General features: G+C 38.8%; 1 protein-coding gene across 1 annotated transcript in view; it reads left to right on the plus strand.

The window, feature by feature from the left end:
* Positions 1–21821, plus strand: part of SEC24A (SEC24 homolog A, COPII coat complex component) — a 68856-nt gene that overhangs the window by 33878 nt on the left and 13157 nt on the right. The window contains exons 8-16 of the mRNA XM_035014156.1: positions 244–370; positions 2223–2332; positions 5041–5153; positions 6912–7030; positions 13885–13940; positions 15033–15239; positions 16288–16408; positions 16741–16899; positions 19900–20073. Of these exons, the coding sequence (XP_034870047.1) occupies positions 244–370; positions 2223–2332; positions 5041–5153; positions 6912–7030; positions 13885–13940; positions 15033–15239; positions 16288–16408; positions 16741–16899; positions 19900–20073 (1186 nt within the window). The remainder of the gene's footprint in view (positions 1–243; positions 371–2222; positions 2333–5040; positions 5154–6911; positions 7031–13884; positions 13941–15032; positions 15240–16287; positions 16409–16740; positions 16900–19899; positions 20074–21821) is intronic.

A 21821-nucleotide genomic window follows, 5' to 3' on the forward strand; every position in this document is an offset into this window, starting at 1 on the left:
AATAAATACTTTTTAAAAGGCAGGATTTAATGAGAATGTTTATGGAGAAAAGTAGTAGTTTTTAAAATCAATACATTTTAGCTATGTAGTATTTTTGTGTGACAGTTTGGGCACCTTTTTTAACCCTTGGTTTTTTTCTCCAAAATTATAGTATCCCAGAAGGTACTTGAAAGGTATGGATTAGTATTTGGCCTTTAGATGTAATGATCATTGCCTTTAAAAAATTAGTTCTGTTTTTTTTAGCAATTGCCTGTGGTTACCTCCAGTACAATTGTGAGATGCCGCTCATGCAGGACATACATCAACCCTTTTGTCAGCTTTCTGGATCAAAGGAGATGGAAGTGTAACTTATGTTACCGAGTCAATGATGGTATGTTTGTTTTTTTTTTTAAATATTTACAAATTTCAGTTTACGTTGTAGGGAAAGCAGATAATATGAAGTTTAAAGAAAAATACAAAACAAAACCCAATACCCTGTCTTACTTACCTATAATCCTTCTACTCAAAGATAACTTCTGTTAACTTTTTCTACACATTTCTACATACATACATACATATATATGTGTGTGTGTGTATATACTTTTTGAACAGAAAATGTATTATTCTGATACCACTTTTTTACATTTATTATATTGGGTATATAATAAATGACATATTTCATGGTATTATTTAAGCCTATAATTTAAGAAATATTTTTATTTAGAAATTGTCCCATGGCTTTTCTCTAGGGTGAAAGAAAATAAGTCCACAGAATAGCTGCCATTAGATACATTCACTGCTTTATGAAGGGTGGTGGGCAGTGCTAGAAGGTTAGTTGAATGTAGTTTTTTCAGTAATTGAGGAAGAGGAGATCTCTTTCAGAAGTTGCTTACAGTCTATGTTTAAGGAATATCATCTACCCTAAATAAAATCTTTAAAAAAGGGGGGGGGGTGCCTGGGTGGCTCAGTCATTAGGTGTCTGCCTTCGGATCAGGTCATGATCCCAGGGTCCTGGGATCAAGCCCTGCATCGGGGTCCCTGCTCCACAGGAAGCCTACTTCTCCCTCCCCCACTCCCCCTGCTTGTGTTCCCTCTCTTGCTGTGTCTCTCTCTGTCAAATAAATAAATAAAATCTTTAAAACAAACAAACCTTATAAGGAATATCATCTAACCAATAACACTTTATTAGGATTAGAGAAGAAAAAGGGTATGCTGATAACCATATTGAAATTTAGGTCTCCGGGATACCTGGCTAGCTCAGTTGGAGCATGTGACTCTTGTTTTTGGGGTAGTGAGTTCAAGCCCCATGTTGGGTGTAGAGCTTACTTAAAAAAAAAAAAAATTAAAATTAAGAAAAAAGAAAACTGGGTCTCCTGTTTGAAAGGAAATTTCATTAAGCATTGGAAAATGGGGAATTTAAGAGCTTTTTAAAAACCATTCTTATGTTTTTTAGGAGTAAAGTGAGCATAGAGTAAGAACATAATTTTTACTCTCTAATAATTTAGAAAATGTATGTATAGTGTTTGGTATGCCTTTAAAATCTTATGTATATGTGCTTCAGTATGTGAAATAAATTTATAAATAAAGGTAGAAGTCACTTTAGTATGCAGCCCAGACCATTTCATGAACTATGGCTTACTCTTTAACATATGTAGAAATTTGAATTTCTAAACAGTTAATGGGAAGACAGATGCAATGCTAATTTAGAAAATATTCTTTGAGCACTAGTATATTATAAGTGGTAGGTAACTGATGTTCCATAAAGGCATCATTAATTAATGGAAGTCACGGAACTGTTAGTCTTTAGCTTGTAAAATATTTTTACCATAGCTTTGTAGGGTCAGCCATAGTCTATACATTTTGTGTCAAATGTTAATATTTGTGTACCATTATGAAATTTAAGACAAAATTTAGTGTCACATTTAAGATAATAATTGGTATTTAATGAATTTTTATCATCATTTCAAGCTGTTTTAGGAAAGCAATTTTAGCAAGAATTAAGACAAAGAGTATATTGGAAGGTAGGAAGAGAAAAATCACTGTGATTGTGGCTGTAAAAGCAAGACATACTTAGTGCCATTGAGTGTGGGGGAAACTTGAACTCAAAAACAAAGTATATTTATCTTTTAATATTTAGTCTATATTGGCTTATCTATAAATCCTCAAAATAAGAAAACCGCTAAATGCAAGATATATCACACTTAATCCTTTCAGTTTTATCATTGTATGTTGTTGACTTATAGTTCCTGAGGAATTCATGTACAACCCTTTGACTAGAGTTTATGGAGAACCTCACAGAAGACCTGAAGTTCAGAATGCTACTATTGAGTTTATGGCTCCTTCAGAATACATGGTAAGCTTTCATTTTTTATGTAGCATATTTATTAAACACTGGGCTTTAAATAAAACATTGTAGCATCCTTTAACAAAATTTTATGTTTTTAAATTTTATAAGTTATACTTGTTCATTATAAATGTAGTTAATTAGTATATAAGGGTAAATTTGAAAAGTAAAAATATATGTAAAATTTCACCTATATTTCTTGTGCATCAATTGAGAAATTTGTACTATAATACCAGGATCATACTTACTTTTAAGTCACTTCCAATTTTTTTCTAATAATGCCGTGATAAACATTCTCTTGCAAGTACTATTACACACTTATATGAGAATCTGAGGTCTTGCATTTTTAAAATAATAATTATGCCTAATGTTTCATTAGCACTTTACATTTTACAAAGCACTTACATATTTTTTGATCATTACAAACAACTGTCTGAATTAAGCTAGGTGAATGCTGTTAATCCTGTTTTACAGATATGAAAAGAGTTAGGTGACTTGCCAAATATCCTTTAAGTAAATGGGAGACCTTGCATAAAAATCCATGCCTTTTGATTTGGTTACTCTTTCACCATGCCATAATTGCCTCTAAATGAAGGGAATATGAAGATAAGACTTAACATCTAACTTTTTATATTTTATTTTACCTTGTTATGTTTTTGTGGGGTAATCTCTGGGCAATGGGAAATAGAAATTATGAGAGTTCATTTTCTTTTCACCACAGAAAAGTGCAATGTAGAAGACAGTTTTGTGACACTTAAATGGTTGGTAATAGTTTTCCCTAGTGTCTCTTTGTTGAATTAAAGCCAAAAAATCAGAAGAAGCATCTCTTCTTTTGTATTAGCCTCCTGGGGTGTTTTTTATCTCCCAGGATTTGCAAAACTGACTTCCTTTAAATTTGTAAACTTACCTTACCTATATTGCAAGCTGTTTTTTTTTTTTTTTTTAAGATTTTATTTATATGTGAGAGAGACAATGAGAGACAGAGAGCATGAGAGGGAGGAGGGTCAGAGGGAGAAGCAGACTCCCTGCTGAGCAGGGAGCCTGATGTGGGACTCGATCCCGGGACTCCAGGATCATGACCTGAGCCGAAGGCAGTCGCCTAACCAACTGAGCCACCCAGGCGCCCTATATTGCAAGCTGTTTTGCTCCTTCTCCGCTTATCTCTTAGGTGACATATGCTATGAATCTGGCAAGTGGTCTGTGTAAAAAAATATAAAAGTTAGTACACTCCAAAAAAAAAAAAAAGTTAGTATACTACATGCGCAGTTCTCATTGTGGTTATTTGATGCTTTTTATTGAATTGAGAACAAATCTTTGAGTTTGGAATTTTAAAATATAGTTGTACATTTTTATGGATCTTGACTAAAATGTGTTGGTTAAGGAACTAGCTCAGGCTAACTTGATTTGTCACTTTCACAGTTCTAATTTCCCTAAATTGTGAAATATAGTGTACATATGGAAAAGTCTATAAAACATGTGTAGGTCACCAAGTAATTATAAACACCCTTGTTAGCACCGTGCAGGTTGGAAATTGAACATTGCCAATACTCCCAGAAGCCTTCTGACTACATTTTCTCTCCTTGTCCTAGAGAAAAACTCTTCTGACTTAGGGCAATTCACATCTTCATTTTTCTTTTTCTTTCTTTTTTTTTTTTTTAAAGATTTTATTTATTTATTTGAGACAGAATGAGAGAGAGAGAGCACATGAGAAGGGGGAGGGTCAGAGGGAGAAGCAGGCTCCCTGCCAAGCAGGGAGCCTGATGCGGGACTCGATCCAGGGACTCCAGGATCATGACCTGAGCTGAAGGCAGCCGCTTAACCAACTGAGCCACCCAGGCGCCCTTCATTTTTCTTTTTTTAACTTTGCATCTGAAAACAATATAATATGGTTTGCCTATTTTTAAAACTCCTGTTATTTCTTTCTTTTTTTTTTTTTTTTAAGATTTTATTTATTTATTTGACAGACAGAGAGCACAAGCAGGGGGAGCGGCAGGCAGAGGCAGAGGGAGAAGCAGGCTCCTCACCGAGCAGGGAGCCCGACGCGGGGCTCGATCCCAGGACCCTGGGATCATGACCTGAGCCGAAGGCAGACGCTTAACCATCTGAGCCACCCAGGCGCCCCAAAACTCCTGTTATTTCTCTCTCTCTCTATATATATATGGTTTTTTTTTTTTAAGATTTTATTATTTGAGAGAGTGAGAGAACATGAGCACGGGGAGGGAGAGAGGGAGAAGCAGACTCCCCACTGAGCAGGGAGCCCGATGCGGAACTTGATCCCAGGCCCCTGAGATCATGACCTGAGCGGAAGGCAGACCCCCAACCGACTGACCCACTCAGGCGTCCCTCTATATTATTTTCTTAATCCATTATTGTTTATTAGTGTCTCCATTTATCTTTTTTTTTTTTTTTTTAAAGATTTTTTATTTATTTATTTGACAGAGACATAGCGAGAGCAGGAACACAAGCAGGGGGAGTGGGAGAGGGAGAAGCAGGCTTCCCGCAGAGCAGGGAGCCCGATGCGGGGCTCGATCCCAGGACCCCGGGATCATGACCTGAGCCGAAGGCAGATGCTTAACGACTGAGCCACCCAGGCGCCCCTAGTGTCTCCATTTAATCTGTAAATAATATTTATTGTTTTGTTGTAGGTGGATTGGACAGATGGTAAGTTTAGATTTAATCCTGTTAAATGTCTTTAATGAGATCTTTCTTTTCTTCAGTTACGACCACCTCAACCTCCAGTGTACCTCTTTGTATTTGATGTATCTCACAATGCAGTTGAAACTGGATACTTGAATTCAGTTTGCCAGAGTTTGTTGGACAATCTGGATTTGTAAGTATCTTAATTCAGCTTAAATTTGAAACTAGCAGTGTTTGCAAAATGAATAGTTTCAAAATACAAAAAAATGCTATATATAATTATGTTCTAAATGTCCATTTAAACTCATTTGTTAATTTCAGGCCTCACTCTCTCTGAGAAACATAAATTTATCTAATCCTCCCATACACAAACACTTTTTTCCCCCTTGAGTATTTTCACTCAAATCTCTGTCAGCATATCTTCTTACCTATAAATAATGGCAATTATTATTATTATTTTTAAAGATTTTATTTATTTGAGAGAGAAGGAGAATGAGAGAGAGAGAGAGAGCACAAGATGGGGGAGGGTTCAGAGGGAGAAGCACACTCCCCGCTGAGCAGGGAGCCAGATGTGGGACTCGATCCTGGGACTCCAGGATCATGACCTGAGCCGAAGGCAGTCACTTTACCAACTGAGTCACCCAGGTGCCCAATTGCAATTATTTTTAACCTTAAGATACAAGTATCACAGCAAACAAAATTAGCATTAAATCCATAATATGATTTAATACCTGGTTCAATTTTTGGTTTTGGTTGTGTCAGAAATGCCTTTATTGTAGGTTTGTTGAAATAAGAGTCCAAACAGTGTATACATGTTACATTTAGTTGTCATATCTATTAAGCCTCTTAAAATATCTGTACTTTTTTTTTTTTTTTAAGATTTTAAAAAATTTGTCAGAGAGAGAACACAAGCAGGGGGAGCGGCAGGCTGAGCAAGTAGCCTGATGCGAGACTCGATCCCAGAATCCTGGGATCGTGATCTGAGCCAAAGGCAGACGTTTAACCGACTGAGCCACCCACGCGTCCCAAAATATCTGTACTTTAAAATGGTTTCTTAGATACTTAGTGTAACCTATAAAAGCTAGTATGACTTTTCACTGTAATGAAATACAGTGTTCTTGTGTGGTATGGAAGAATGTGAAGGACCAGATCTTACCAGAAATGGACTAAGTCCCTCACCTGGGCGAAAGGAGGCTCCTTGTTCTTGCCAGCATTTGTATTTTTAATGAGCAACAAGAATGAAAACTAGCTTGTCTAAGAAACTGAAGGTCCACATATTTAAGACAAATACTTTTGCTGCTCTTAAGATGAACAATGTAAGAAGAGATTTGGGTAAACTTTTTAAAAGATGTGCAGTATATTAATTTATATTATATTTTAGGGGCTCATGGGTGGCTCAGTTGGTTAAGCGTCCAACTCCTGATCTCAGGTGTTGATCTCAGGATCTTAAGTTCAAGCCCTATATTGGGCTCCATGCCCAACTTAAAAATATATAATGTGTGCGTATATATGTATATGCATATGTGTATATACATACACACATATATACATATATATATTTTAGAATTGCTAAATGGTAATTTTTTGAATTATTTTTGTTAAAATCATCTACAAAGTTCACTATAAGAACATGAAAAGGTTTGTATACACTCTCAAGTATTTTTTTATATACCATTTCCTATGTGATTTATGTAACTATATAGGTGTAGTGAGTTTTGGATTGCTGTATTATTGCAGGGTTTTGTTGATTGTTTGGGTTTATGGATAATGTTTTCACTTTGAGTCGAGTCTGTTTTCATGCTAATTAAACATTGGGTGGATTGAGCATTTATTTCGGGACAATTTCCATAACACAAAAGTAGTTCTTTGTATGTTAACTCTTCACAGATATTTTTATATATGTATGAATATGGAAAAACTTGATGCAATACTCTTCTGAATTTGTTTGTAGGCTTCCTGGCAACACTAGGACAAAAATTGGCTTCATTACATTTGATAGTACAATCCACTTCTACAGTCTTCAAGAAGGTCTCGCTCAACCTCAGATGCTAATCGTTTCAGATATTGAAGGTATATAGTATATACTTAAAATTATTGAAACGCCTTAGGAGTTTTCAGTTTTATAAATATATCATGAATATTTGACATTATGTATGTATGTTTGGTGTGTATGATATGACTGTACTATATTGAGGAAAAAGACCTTGAGTATAAAATCATAAGCTTATTGGAATTGTAAGAGTCCTTTTGTCCAATCCCTCATTTTACAGAAGAGAAAACAGTAATAGAGGTAAAGTGAATTCGGAGGCAACAAAAACAAGTTAATGTTCAAACTCAGATTAAATGTAGGTTTCTTTTTCCCTTCTTTCTTTCTTTTTTTTTTTTAAAGATTACATTTATTTATTTGACAGAGAGACCCAGTGAGAGAGGGAACACAAGCAGGCAAGCAGGGGGAGTGGGAGAGGGAGAAGCAGGCCTCCCGCCAAGCAGGGAGCCCGATGCGGGGCTTGATCCCAGGGCCCTGGGATCATGACCCGAGCCAAAGGCAGACGCCCAATGACTGAGCCACCCAGGCACCCCTCCTTTCTCATTCATTTATTCAAAAAGTACTTGAGGAGAGACATATAAGAGAAATGGAATAGAATAGAGGGCCCAGGAATAAACCCTCACATATATGCTGAACTGATTTTTTTTTTAAGATTTTATTTATTGGATGCCTGGGTGACTCAGTTGGTTGAGCGACTGCCTTTGGCTCAGGTCATGATCCTGGAGTCCCAGGATTGAGTCCTGCATTGGGCTCCCTGCTCAGCGGGGAGTCTGCTTCTCCCTCTGACACTCCCTGCTCTTGTGTTCTCTCTCTTTCATTCTCTCTCTCAAATGAATAAATAAAATCTTTGAAAAAAAGATTTTATTTATTTATTTGACAGAGAGAGAGAGCACAAGTAGGCAGAGCAGGAGGGAGAGGGAGAAGCAGGCTCCCCGCTGAGCAGAGAGCCCAACATGGGGCTTGATCCCAGGACCTCAGGATCATGACCCGAGTCAGAGGGTTGGTTCTTTAACCGACTGAGCCATCCAGGTGCCCTTGAATTTTTTTTTTTTTATTGAGAGAGGAAGAAAGGGAGCATGCGGGCACAAGTCTAGGGGAGGGGGCAGAGGGAGAGAGAGAGAATCTCCCAAGCAGTCTCCACGCCCAGTGTGGGGCCCAACATGGGGCTTGAGCCCACGACCCTGACATCATAATCTGAGCTGAAATCAAGAGTTGGGCGCTTAACCGACTGAGCCACCCACGAGTCCCTATGCTGAATTGATTTTTTACAAGGATACCAAGACTATTCAATGGGGAGAAGACAGTCTTTTTAACAAATGGTTCTGGGAAAAGTAAACATGCAAAAGAATGAAGTTGGACCCTCCTTACTGTAAAGCATATTAAAAAGGAGGGAGGGGCACCTTGCTGGCTCATTCAGTTGAGTGTCTGTCTTTGGCTCAGGTCATGATCCCAGGGTCCTGGGATCAAGCCCTACGTCAGGGAGTCTGCTTCTCCCTCTGCCTCCCCCTGCCCATGTTTGCTTGCTCTCTCTCTCTAATAAAAATTTTTTTTGAAAAATCTTTAAAAAAAAAATAAAGAGGGGAGGCCTGTGGGGCTCAGGCCCCATACTGGGCATAGAGCTTACTTAAAAACAAACAAACTGAAAAATGGTAAAGGTGATAAATTTTCTGTATTATGTATACTTTACCACAGTTAAGAAAAATTAACTCAAAATGGATCATAGACTGGAGTGTGAGATTAAAACTGTTAGAAGAAAGCAGCAGTAAATCTTTGTGATCTTGGATTAGGTTGTAATTTCTTAGATATAACACCAAAAGCACAAACAGCAAAATAAAAAATAGCTGCACCTGACTGGCTCAGTTGGTAGAGCATCTGATTCTTGATCTCAGGGTCATGAATTTGAGCCCCACACTGGGTGTAGAGATTACTTTAAAAAAAGTGGGGGGGGGGGAATAGATAAATTTGGCTTCTTTAAAATTAAAAAATAATTTTTTAAAATATTTATTTTAGAGACAGAGCACACAGTAGGGGGAGGGTCAGAGAACAGGGAGAGAATCTCAAGCTGACTCTCCACTGAGCATGGAGTCCGACGTGGGGCTCGATTTCACAACCCTGAGATCATGACATGAGCCTAAATCAAGAGTTGGCCGCTTAATCAACTGAACCGCCCCAGGTGCCCCCCAAATTAAAAACTTTTGTGCTTCACCATCAAGAATGTAAAAAGACAACCCACAGAATGAGAGAAAATATTTGCAAATCCTATATCTGATCATGAATTTATATCTAGGGGCATCGCACCTGGGTGGGTCAGTCAGTTGAGCTGCCTTTGGCTCAGGTCATGATCCCAGGGTCCTGGGATTAAGGCCTGCATTGGGCTCCTTGCTCAGTGGGGAACCTGCTTCTCCCTCTCCCTCTGCCTATTGCTTTTCCTGGTTGTGCACACGCACTCTCTCTCTCTTTCTATTTTTCTCTCTTTGTCAAGTAAATAAATAAAATCCTTATTTATTTGAGAGAGAGACAGAAGAGAGAGAGAGCACAAGCAGGGTTAGGGGCAGAGGGAGAAGCAGACTCCCCACTGAGTTGGGAGCCCAGTGTGGGGCTCGATCCCCGGTCTCTGAGATCATAACCTGAGCCGAAAGCAGACACTTAACCAACTAAGTCACACAGGTGCCCCAATAAATAAAAATCTTTTAAAAAAAGTGTAGGAGGGTGCCTGGGTGGCTCAGTTGGTTAAGCAACTGCCTTCGGCTCAGGTCATGATCCTGGAGTCCCGGGATCGAGTCCTGCATCGGGTTCCCTGCTCAGCAGGGAGTCTGCTTCTCCCTCTGACCCTCCCCCTTCTCATGTTCTCTGTATCTCATTCTCTCTCTCAAATAAATAAATAAAATCTTTTAAAAAAAAAAGAGTAGGAATTTATATCTAGATTATATAAAGAACTTCTACACCTAAACAAGAAAAAGACAATTTAAAAAGTGGGTAAATGATTTGAATAGACGTGTCTCTATTCAGTTCACTGTATTCAATATTTTCTATAAACAGTTGGCTGATAAGCACTTGAAAATGTGCTCCATATCAGAAGTTATCAGGGAAATACAAATGAAAACCACAATGAGACTAATAGAAAATCTCAGATTCAAAATTCAAATTGTTTTGGTGCTCTGAGCATGTCTATGAATGTCCATAGAAGCAGCATGAGTATTGGTTTTGGGGTTACAAATAAATTTTAGTGAGTAGGGGTGCCTGGGTGGCTCACTTGGTTAGGCGTCTGCCTTCAGCTCAGGTCATGATCCCAGGGTGCTGGCATTGAGTCCCACGTCAGGCTCCCTGCTCAAAGGGGAGCCTGCTTCTCCCTCCCCCGCTCTCTCTGCTTGTGCTCTTTCTCTCTGTCTCTCTGTCAAATAAATAAATAAAATCTTTAAAAAATTTTTTTTAGTGAGTAGTCAAATTTACAAATATAGAATCCACAAATAGTGAGGATTCACTATACACCTTTAAAGGGCAGTAGTTGAGGAGAGTCCCCTTTTGTCTTGGTTGTTTTAAATCTCACAACAAACCAGCCAGGTTATTCATTCATTCCCTAACCTATTCACCCAGATACTTATTTTGCATGAAATAAAATCACTGAACAGGTGATTCTGAAGATGGGCCAAATTGTGAATTCACTGATAAGGTCCAGCCTCTCAGTTTTATACATAAGCTGATAGATGGAGTGTCCCTTGCTGGATGTCACATAGCGGAGGTTAAAAAAAAGACAGTAACAAGTAAAGTATTTGCAAGGAAGTGGAGAAATTGGAACCCTCATATGCTGCCTCTCCCCCTGCTCGTGCTTTCTCTCTCTGTATCTCTGTGTCTCGAATGAATAAATAAGATCTTTAAAAAAAAAAAAGAATTCCTCTACCCTAGTTAGAGAATAGAAGTCTGCTGTGCCCATCTCGAGGATGATCCTAAGCAGAAAATATAGTCAGCCTTTAAAAAAAAAAAAAAAAAAAAAAAAAGCTAGTTGGAATGGAAAATGTTGCAGCCACTATGGAAAACAGTCTGCCACTTGCTCCAAAAGTTAAACATAGAGTTAAACCATATGACCCAGCAATTCTACTCAATATGTATATACTCAAGAAAAGTAAGAAAATATGCACATGGATGTTCACAGCAACACAGTCAAAAAGTGGAAACAACCCTAATGCCTATTATTTGATGAATGGATACACAAAAAGTATATCCATACAATGAAATATTATTTGTCAACAAAAAAGAATAAAATACTGATAGGTGCTGCAACATGAGTGAACCTTGAAAACATTATGCAGAGTATCAGAAGCCAGTGACAAAGTACTTCATACTGTGACTATTTTTAAGAGTTTATTTTATTTTATTTTATTTTTATTTTTTTAAGATTTTATTTATTTATTTGACAGAGAGAGACACAGCGAGAGAGGGAACACAAGCAGAGGGAGTGAGAGAGGGAGAAGCAGGCTTCCCACTGAGCAGGGAGCCCGATGCGGGGCTCGATCCCAGGACCCTGGGATCATGACCTGAGCCGAAGGCAGACGCTTAACCGACTGAGCCACCCAGGTGCCCCAAGAGTTTATTTATTTTAGAGAGAGAGAAAGTGTGTGTGAGCATACATGCGGTGTGGGGGATGGGGCGTTGGGGGGAGGAGCAGAGGGAGAGAGAATTCCAAGCAGACTCCCCACTGAGTGTGGAGTATGACGTAGGGCTTGATCTCACAACCCTGAGATCATGACCCTGGGACCATATTCTGAGCCAAAATCAAGAGTCGGTTAGGCATTGGACTGTTGGTTTCTCCTAGGATCATGTTGGGCATAGAGTCTGCTTGGGATTCTCTGCCTCTCCCTTTCCCTCTGCCCCTCACCCCTCACCCCTATCATTAGCTCGCTCTCTCTCAAATAAATAAATAATATATTTTTAAAAATATGAAATGTCCAGGATAAGGCAAATCCAGAGACAGACTGGTGGCTTCCTAGAGCTCTGGGAGTTGGCAGGGACATGAAGAATGACTGTTAATTAATGTGGGGTTTCATTTTGCCATGACATAATACAGTGAGAGGCCCGAGCCACCCGGGCGCCCTATTAAACATTTTTTAAGGGGCACCTGAGTGGCTTAGTCAGTTGAACGTCTGTCTGCCTTCAGCTCAGGTCATGATCCCGGGGTCCTGGGATCGAGCCCCGCATTGGGCTCCCTGATCAGTGGGGAGTCTGTTTCTCCCTCTCCCTCTGTCCCTCTCACTCATGCTTTCTCTCTCAAATAAATAAAATCTTAAAAAAAAATTTTTTTTTAATTTAATTTTTAAAAGATTTATTTGTTTGAGAGAGAGCTAGAGAGCACATGAGGGGGAGGGGCAGAGGGAGAGAGAGTCTTAGGCATTGCCTCCATGCTAAGTGTGGAGCCCAACATGGGGCTTGAGACCACGACCTGAGCGGAAACCAAGAATCAGACGCCTAACCAACTGTGCCACCCAGGAGCCCCAAAACGTTTTTTAATTTTAAAGAAAAAAGAGAAAATCTAGTCAACTGTAGAATTTTTTTAAAAGCTATTATTTATTTGAGAGAGAGAGAGGTGGGGAGGAGGAAAGGGAGAGGGGAGAGAGAGAAGCATACTTTCTGCTGAGCAGGAAGCCCGATATGGGGCTCAGTTCCAGGACCTCTGCAGAGATCATGACTGGAGCTGAAGGTAGACGCTTGACCAACTGAGCCACCCAGGTGCCCTGATTAAAGAATTTTTATGTGACAGCTAAAGTAAACATTTAATGTTACAAATAAGTTTTGTTTTTTAAGATTTTACTTATTTATTTGACACAGAGAAAGAGTACAAGCAGGGGAAGCAGCAGGTAGAGGGAGCAGGGAGCTGGATGCAGGGCTCGATCCCAGGACCCTGGGATCATGACCAGAGCTGTAGGCAGTCACTTAACTGACTGTGCCACCCAGGTGCCCCTTTTTGGTATAATTTTTTACAAATATTATAATAAGCCTTTAAAAAAACCCAACAAAACAGTACCATAATGTAGAAAGTAAGACTTCTTGTAATCCTTCACCACCACCCACAATTTGCTTCCTTTTAAAGGAAGAGAATTTAATTCCTAAGTAAGAATAAATTTGAATCCTGAGGAGCTCATCTGAAGTGGTCAGTTAGCATACCTTCTGATTTACTTGATTTTGTAGTCCCATAAATATAGGCTCTAGTGGGGACCTTCTTTATGAGACAGTATGTGCATTTTGAATGACAGAGCTATTGTTGGGCTATATTACTTCTTTGTAAAGACATAGCAGTCTTGTGTGTCATCTTAGTCAACATTTTTTTTTTTAATGCCAAGACCACTGGTTTCGAGGGCTAAGCAAGAATGTAAAGTAAGGATTCTAAACTGTTGTCTTAAATTTAAGAAGCAGAGCACTTGTGCAAAGCTGTACTGAGTGTTTACAGATCAATATTTTCTAATTAGGAGGCTGTTTACCTTTTACATGGTAATAGATAAGTTGCAATAAATACCTAAATCAATGCTTCTTTGGTGGCTTTTGAACACACGTAGACAGTGCTATATATAATAGAGGAGGTCGCTTTTCTTTAAATTATGGTGGTGGTTAATTTTTTTTTTAAGATTTTATTTATTTGTCAGAGAGAGAGAGAGCACAAGCCAGGGGAGAGGCAGGCAGAGGGAGAAGCAGGCTCCCTGCTGAGCAAGGAGCCTGATGCTGGACTTGATCCCAGGATTCTGGGATTGTGACCTGAGCTGAAGGCAGACGCTTAACTGACTGAGCCACCCACGCATCCCTGGGGGTGGTTAATTATATCAGTGTTAAGTGTTTAGAACATCTTTAACAATTAATTTTATTTAAAAGAAATACTTATTTATTTTTTCAGATGTTTTTATACCTATGCCAGAGAACTTATTAGTAAATTTAAATGAAAGTAAAGAGGTAAGTTACATTTTCTTATCTGACACATTTTTTTGAAATATTGAAGGAACGTATTTTCAAAATGAACTTTAAGTAAAGTTTTGTTTCTTTCTGAGGCATTTCTAAGATGTGTAACATTTTATATTTGCTGTTAGTTAAAATTCATCAGATGAATAGATCTTGAGTTTACCCTTGAACTGATGGCTTTTAAGTCTAATGTAGCAAGATACTTGTAATAGGGTAGAAGATAAGCCTATTTCATAAAGGAAAACCTGAAGGAAACCTGCCTTGCCACCATTTGGGAAATTGGGAGGGTTGCTCAGATAAGCTTCTGGTCACTACTTAGAAGCACTTTAGCTAGGCTGCTTTCAGTGCCCTTTGCTTTTCTGATTCACAGAGTGTCATTGGGGTCAGTTCAGAAGAAACTTATTACCTGCCTGGAAATTGCCATGACATAATACAGTGAGAGGTGAACAGAATGTGTCTGAAGGGGGGATGTTGTCTACCCTGTACATGCATATATGCCGTAGGGGTAACATTTTAACTAGCAAGTCTATGGTCTCAGCTGTTGGCAACAGTGACTTCACCATAGTGTGGAGTACTTTTTTTCCCTTTAACTCTCTTTATTTGTACAACCTAACCTGAATAGGTAGTTGTTTTTAATTTTGTTTTTCTTTTGTAGTAGTATTACTAGTTGGAAAATTTACTGGCTATCTTAGACTTTTCAATAGGGAAGAGTTAAATCACTTTGGAACTGAAAAGAATAAAGTGTGTAGAGGTGATTGAGAAGGCCATGTTTGATGGCATTATAAAAGAAATCAAATCTAAACTGTGATGGTTCTTTTGGATACATTTTGGACTTATAGTCTTGCTGGACTACTGCATGTGCAAGAACTGTAAGGCCCCAATTTTGATTTGTCTTGCTTGCCAGTTTATAATGTTGACTTAAAATGGCTTTCTTGTCATTTGACCAACTTCATTGTTTACTGTGTGTAGATTCTCTGACCATCATCATGACTCAGTGTCTTGTCTACTGTATTTTAGTTACTGACTTTTTGTGGAAGAAGTTTTTAATTGTTAACATCTTTGAGTTTTCTTGCTTTATTTTATAAGCTCGTTCAAGATTTACTGAAAACATTGCCACAAATGTTCACCAAGACCCTGGAAACCCAGAGTGCCTTGGGTCCTGCACTTCAGGCTGCCTTTAAGCTGATGTCCCCAACTGGTGGTCGAATGTCCGTCTTTCAAACACAACTTCCTACTCTTGGAGTGGGAGCCCTGAGGCCACGAGAGGAGCCCAACCAAAGGTCATCTGCTAAGGTTAGAAAGTCATCAAATGTATGTTACCCTATATGCTGGTGCTCTGCTCTGTCCCTTTGACCACAAAATCTGTTTTTCATTTATTTTTCAGTTCTGGAGAGGAGGGAGTATAAGGAAATAGACAAAGCATTTCTCTTTTATGCCGAAATTTCTGTTTTGTTACACTTACCACCTGATTCACTCTTACCTTATTTTTGGATCTTCAGCAGGCTGCTAGCAGTGCAGCCTGCCTTTGATGAGAAAGTCTTGCAGTTTAAAGAATATGCCTTTTAGGAACAAAGTAGAATGTGGATGACCACTAAAAAGTAGTCTGTCGTATTGAGTGTCATGGATTGCTTTTGAGCACTTTGTGTATATAAACTTGGTTTGAGATGTGTATTTTTCAAGAGATGATGAGAGTTGCTGTATACTGTAATGATGATGGTGTCAGACCTGGGGTCAGTCTGTCTAAATTCTGCTTTTTGTTTTGTTTTATTTTTTTAAGATTTTATTTGTCAGAGAGAGAGAGCACAAGCAGGGGATGCGGCAGGCAGAAGGAGAAACAGGCTCCCTGCTGATCAGGGAGCCCGATGTGGGGCTCGATCCCAGGACCTTGGGATCATGACCTTAGCCAAAGGCAGATGCTTAATGACTGAGCCACCCAGGCATCCCTCTCCTGCTTTTTAGATGTACAAGCTTAAAGAGTTAGTTAATTTCTTTGCCCTTATGTTTATTTATAAAGTGAAAATAATTATAGTACCTGCTGCTTATCATAGTTCAAAGGACCACATAGATAGTGCACATGAATTGTTTAAAACAGTTTCCAGCATTCTAAGCATTTAATAGATTATTGAAATTAGCATAATAGATGTATTTCTTTTTGAAAGTAGAAAATAGAAAATTCTTAAGCAGTATGTTTTTTACCGAGAAAACGAAGAACCAAAAAGAAAGGATTTTTAGAATGCCCAAGGATAATTGTTAACATCTTGGTATATATAGATAGGTTTTAAAATTTTATGATAATTTAATAATTAAAAATTTGTTTCTTCATGTAATTTATTATTAATAGGAAATTCACTTGACACCATCCACTGACTTTTACAAGAAATTAGCCTTGGATTGTTCTGGTCAGCAGGTAGCCGTGGACTTATTCCTTCTCAGTGGACAGTATTCTGACTTGGCTTCTCTGGGTGAGTTCTTACTCATGGTTATTTTTCTCAAGTGAATGTGAAAATGGTATTTATATGATGATATTCTAAATAGAGGACAAAATGAAGGAATTTTTATTCCTTTGGGAGAATTAATGAGTCTATTATAAATCTTTTGGTCTTCTAAATGCTTATTTATATATTTCTAAATATTTATAATAGAGACATTTTTATACTACTATTTAAAGGGATGAGATACTCTTTTTTGATAATACTTTGGGAGGCTAAGGCAAGATTGATTCAAACACCAGTAGTTTTTTTCATGCAGTAATAGTTAATTACAGAATTTTTAAAAAGTGTGTGTTTTCTTCCAGGTTGTATTTCTCGGTATTCAGCAGGTAGTGTGTATTACTATCCTTCTTACCACCATCAGCAGAATCCAGTACAAGTACAGAAATTACAGAAGGAACTACAGAGATACCTCACTCGAAAGATTGGCTTTGAGGCAGTCATGAGGATTCGGTGCACGAAAGGTGGGGGGCACTTTTCTTTTCACACTTACATAGATGTGTTGCTTTTGATACCAATAAATATACATTTTCAGCTAGTCTTACTTCATAAGGTTCGCTCTTCTAAGATTTTACTTACACTGATGGAATATGAAATTAAGAATAGGGAAGGAGAGGTATCTTGCTGGCTCAGTTGCTGGAGCATGCAACTCTTGATCTCAGGGTCTGGAGTTCATGTCCCACGTTGGGTGTGGAGCCTACTTAAAAAAAAAAGAATAGAGAAGAAACATTGTAAAAGAAAATAGGGACTATTTTGAATGTATTGAAAGCCACTGCATAGTACACTGTATGTGTGATTTTTATGGTATTTGAATTATCTCTCATTTAAAAAACAAGTATCTCCCTCCACCCCCACATCCAAATAAGCATGGATTTTTATTCCATTTATTGACAGTAGTAACGAAAGGTCTTTTTTTTTTAAACAGTTATTTTTTTATTGTGGTAAAATATACTTAACATAAAATTTACCACTTTAACCATTTTTAAGTATACAGTTGAATAGCATTAAGTATATTCTCATTGTTGTACAACCATCCCCACCATTCATTTCTAGAAGTAGCAGATCTTTTAATTTGTGCTCTTCTCAGTCTGCCCTGCTACTAACAGCTTGCCTCAGTGTTGCTTTGAAAATAGTCTGACAGTTCCAGAATGCTTTAATCCAATTTGTTTTGCAGGATAAATGCCTGTAGCTGCTAAATGATACTTTCTTAGGAAAATGGGAAATAAGTCTTGATATTTTAAGCCTTCACATTATCAACCTGGTTCTAATCTTTTATTCAGATTTTATTTATTTTTATTTTTATTTTTTTTTTAAGATTTTTTATTTATTTATTTGAGAGAGAGAGAGAAGAGAGACAGAGAGCATGAGAGGGAGGAAGGTCAGAGGGAGAAGCAGACTCCTTGCCGAGCAGGGAGCCCAATGGGGACTCGATCCCGGGACTCCAGGATCATGACCTGAGCCGAAGGCAGTCGCTTAACCGACTGAGCCACCCAGGCGCCCTTATTCAGATTTTAAAATAATGTTTTTCTGGGACACCTGGGTGGCCCAGTCAGTTAAGCATCTGCCTTCGGCTCAGGTCATGACCCCATGACCCCATGACCCCATGACCCCACGTCAGGCTCCCTGCTAAGCTTCTCCCTCTGCCTGCTGTTCCCCTTGTTTGTGCTCTCTCTCTGACAAATAAGTAAAATCTTTAAAAATAAATTAATTAAATAATGTTCTTTAAGAGGTGTGAAGCAATCATTTTTTGAAGTGGAAAGATTATATGAAATAGCCAAAAAACCGATATCAAACGATAAGGAACCACGGACCTGTCCACTAGATAGATGTTGAAATCTTTTGGGCAAACCATGTGCCAAATGAAATTCTCTATTATCTGTCACTGTAATAAAAAGAAAAAATGGTTGAGTAAAACAACTGACAATGCCTTTGTAATATCTTATGTAAGGTATCAAACACTTCTATAACATTGCCACATCTCCAAACAACTCAGGTAGTAGTGTCACTCATAACCAAGTAGTTACCACAGTAGCTTTCTGCTTCTGTTTCTTTTTGTGCTCTGATTGGCTGGCTGTAGATTGGAGGTTCCTACTACCCCCCCTTTGGGTTCAAGTAATTTGCCAGAGCAGCTTACAGAACTCAGAGAATCATTTTACTTTCTAGATTACTGGCTTATTATAAAAGGATATAACTCAGGAATAGTCAGATGGAAGAGATGTATAGAGCAAGGTATAGAGAAAGGGAAAGGGCATGGAGCTTCTGCAGCTTCCATGTTCTCTCTGAGTGCTCCACTCTCCCCACATCTCCATGTGTTCACCAATCTGGAAGCTTTCCAAAGTACCCCATCCTACTGGGTTTTTATGAAGGCTTCTTTATATAGTCATGGCTGATTTAGTTATCGGCCATTGATGATGGGCTCAACCTCCAGTTCCTCTCCCCTCCCCAAAGGGTGTTGGTGGGGACAGGTTGGACTGTAATTTCCAACCTTTTTTTTTTTTTAAGATTTTATTTATTTATTTGACAGAGAGAGACACAGCGAGAGAGGGAACACAAGCAGGGGGAGTGGGAGAGGGAGAAGCAGGCTTCCCACCGAGCAGGGAGCCCGATGTGGGGCAATTTCCAACCTTCTAATTACATGGTTCGGTCCTCTGGTAATCAGCCCCCATCCTTTGGTTACACAGGTGCTTACCAAAAGTCACTCCATCAACAGTAGAAGACACCTTTGTGAATTTCATTACTTAGATCATCCTAAGAGTTTAGGAGTTCTGTGCTAGAAATGAGTGAAGATCAAGTACATATTTCTTACTATAAATGACAATGTCACATCTAAACTTTTTTTTTTAAGTAGTCTACACACCCAGCATGGGGCCCAGTGAGGGGCTTGAACTCAGAACTCTCAGATCAAGAGCTGAGATTAAGAGTCGGATACTTGGGCGCCTCGTTAAGCGTCTGCCTTCGGCTCGGGTCATGATCCCAGGGTTCTGGGATCGAGCTCCGCATCGGGCTTCCTGCTCCATGGGAAGCCTGCTTCTCCCTCTCCCACTCCTCCTGCTTGTGTTCTTTCTCTCGCTGTGTCTCTCTCTCTCAAATAAATAAGATTTAAAAAAAAAAAAAAGAGTCAGATACTTAACCGACTGAGCCACCCAGGTGCCCCTCACATCTAAACTTTTTTTTTTTTTTAAGATTTTATTTGAGAGAGAGCAAGAGCGAGAGGGAGAACACGCACAGAGGGAGAGGGAGAAGCAGACTTCCCGCTGAACAGGGAACCCGACATGGGGCTTGATCTCAGGACTCTGAGATCATCACCTCAGCTGAAGGCAGACCCTTAACCAACTGAGCCAACCAGGCGCCCCACATCTAAACTTTTAAATTTACTCTCTGTCAGTCTGATAAGTGACAAGGATACAATGTAAATGTGTGTATATTGGTGTATGTTAATCATTTTGATAATTTTTCTCTTCTAGGTCTTTCCATTCATACATTCCATGGGAACTTCTTTGTTAGGTCAACAGACTTACTGTCTTTGCCTAATGTAAACCCAGATGCTGGGTATGCAGTACAGATGTCTGTGGAGGAGAGTCTTACGGACGCTCAGTTGGTTTCCTTTCAGTCTGCACTCTTGTATACATCCAGCAAAGGTAAGTTGGGTTTGTTTGTTTGTTTTTATTGTGGTGAAGACACATACATGAGATTACACTTTTAACAGATTTTTAAGTTTATAATCCAGTACTGGTAACTATAAATACAGTGTGTTGTGGCAAAGGTAAGTTTTTTGATTTGGTCATGTATTCTTTGTCTTATAATTAATACCCTTTCTTGTGGAGATACTCATTTCTATTACACCAAAAGAGTATTTCTTATCTTAAGAGCTTTGTTGCTATTCCTGGTAAAGCCAAGATGTGTTGTATTTATTTTTCTTAGCCATTGTTTTTAACAGATATTTACTGAGAGTCTACTTAGTATCAGGCTGACTGTTTAGAAAAATCTTAGTATTGTCAGATTGCTTCTCAGAAAGATTTCACCAGTTCATGGTCCCATCAAGTGCCCTTTCCATTTCAGCCTCTGATTGTGTGTGTGTGTGTGTGTGTCTGCCTGCATCTCTCTCTCTCTTTGTGTTTAGTTGTTGCCGATAGGCTAATCATTGTATCTGTTTTCTTTTAGCTCTCTGTTGTTGTCTAGAATAGAAAGTCTAAATAGTGTTACCCTTTTTTGCAGATATTATTTCTTTTTAAAAGTAATTTGTAGGGGTGCCTGGGTGGCTCAGATGGTTAAGCGACTGCCTTCGGCTCAGGTCATGATCCCAGGGTCCTGGGATCGAGCCCCGCATTGGGCTCCCTGCTTGGCAGGAAGCCTGCTTCTCCCTCTCCCACTCCCCCTGCTTGTGTTCCCTCTCTTGCTGTCTCTCTCTGTCAACTAAATAAATAAATAAAAATCTTTAAAAATAAATAAATAAAAGTAATTTGTATGAGCTCCTCATATGTACATTTTCATCAGTCTTTATGTATCAGTACAGGTTGTAGTATGAATATCATCTGTAGGTCTTCTTTATTTGTTCTTTTTCATTGCTATTCAAGGTCTTGCTGGTTAGAAATTTTTAAAAAGTTGAGGGGCGCCTGGGTGGCTCAGATGGTTAAACGTCTGCCTTCGGCTCAGGTCATGATCCCAGGGTCCTGGGATAGAGCCCCATGTCGGGCCCCTGGTTCAGCGGGGAGCCTGCTTCTCCCTCTGCCTCTCTCCCTGCTCATGCTCTCTCTCTCTCTCTCTGTATCTCTGTGTCTCAGATGAATAAACTCTTTAAAAAAAAAAAAAAAGACTTCTTAAAAAGTTGATATAATATTTGATATTTGATGGTTATCAAAAAGTTTTCATTTTTGTTTCTATATTAATTTTTGTTATTGTGGGTAATTACTAAAGAGAAAATATTATATTAATTGATTTCTTTAAAAAGTTTTTTCTGTGATTAAAGAGGAAAATATAAAATTTCTTTGGACTTTAAATGTCAAAACAGACTCTAGAACACATGTGGAAGTAGTGTTGTCATAGTGTATGTATATTAATTCAAAATTTGTATTAGCAAAAAAGATAACCAAAAGGTTCAGAAAAGAGATTTTTTTTTTAAAGATTATATTTATTTATTTGACAGAGAAAGATACAGAGAGAGAGGGAACACAAGCAGGGGGAGTGGGAGGGGGAGAAGCAGACTCCCCGCTGAGCAGGGAGCCCGATGCAGGGCTCAATCCCAGGACCCTGGGATCATGACCTGAGCCGAAGGCAGACGCTTAACCGACTGAGCCACCCAGGCGCCCCTACAAATAGAATTTTGTAATAAAAAAATAAGAGGGCGCCTGGGTGGCTCAGTCGGTTAAGCGTCTGCCTTCGGCTCAGG

Source organism: Mirounga leonina, unplaced genomic scaffold, assembly GCF_011800145.1.
Source record: "Mirounga leonina isolate KUSES-001 unplaced genomic scaffold, KU_Mleo_1.0 Mir_168, whole genome shotgun sequence".
In the NCBI taxonomy this organism is placed as follows: Eukaryota; Metazoa; Chordata; class Mammalia; order Carnivora; family Phocidae; genus Mirounga; species Mirounga leonina.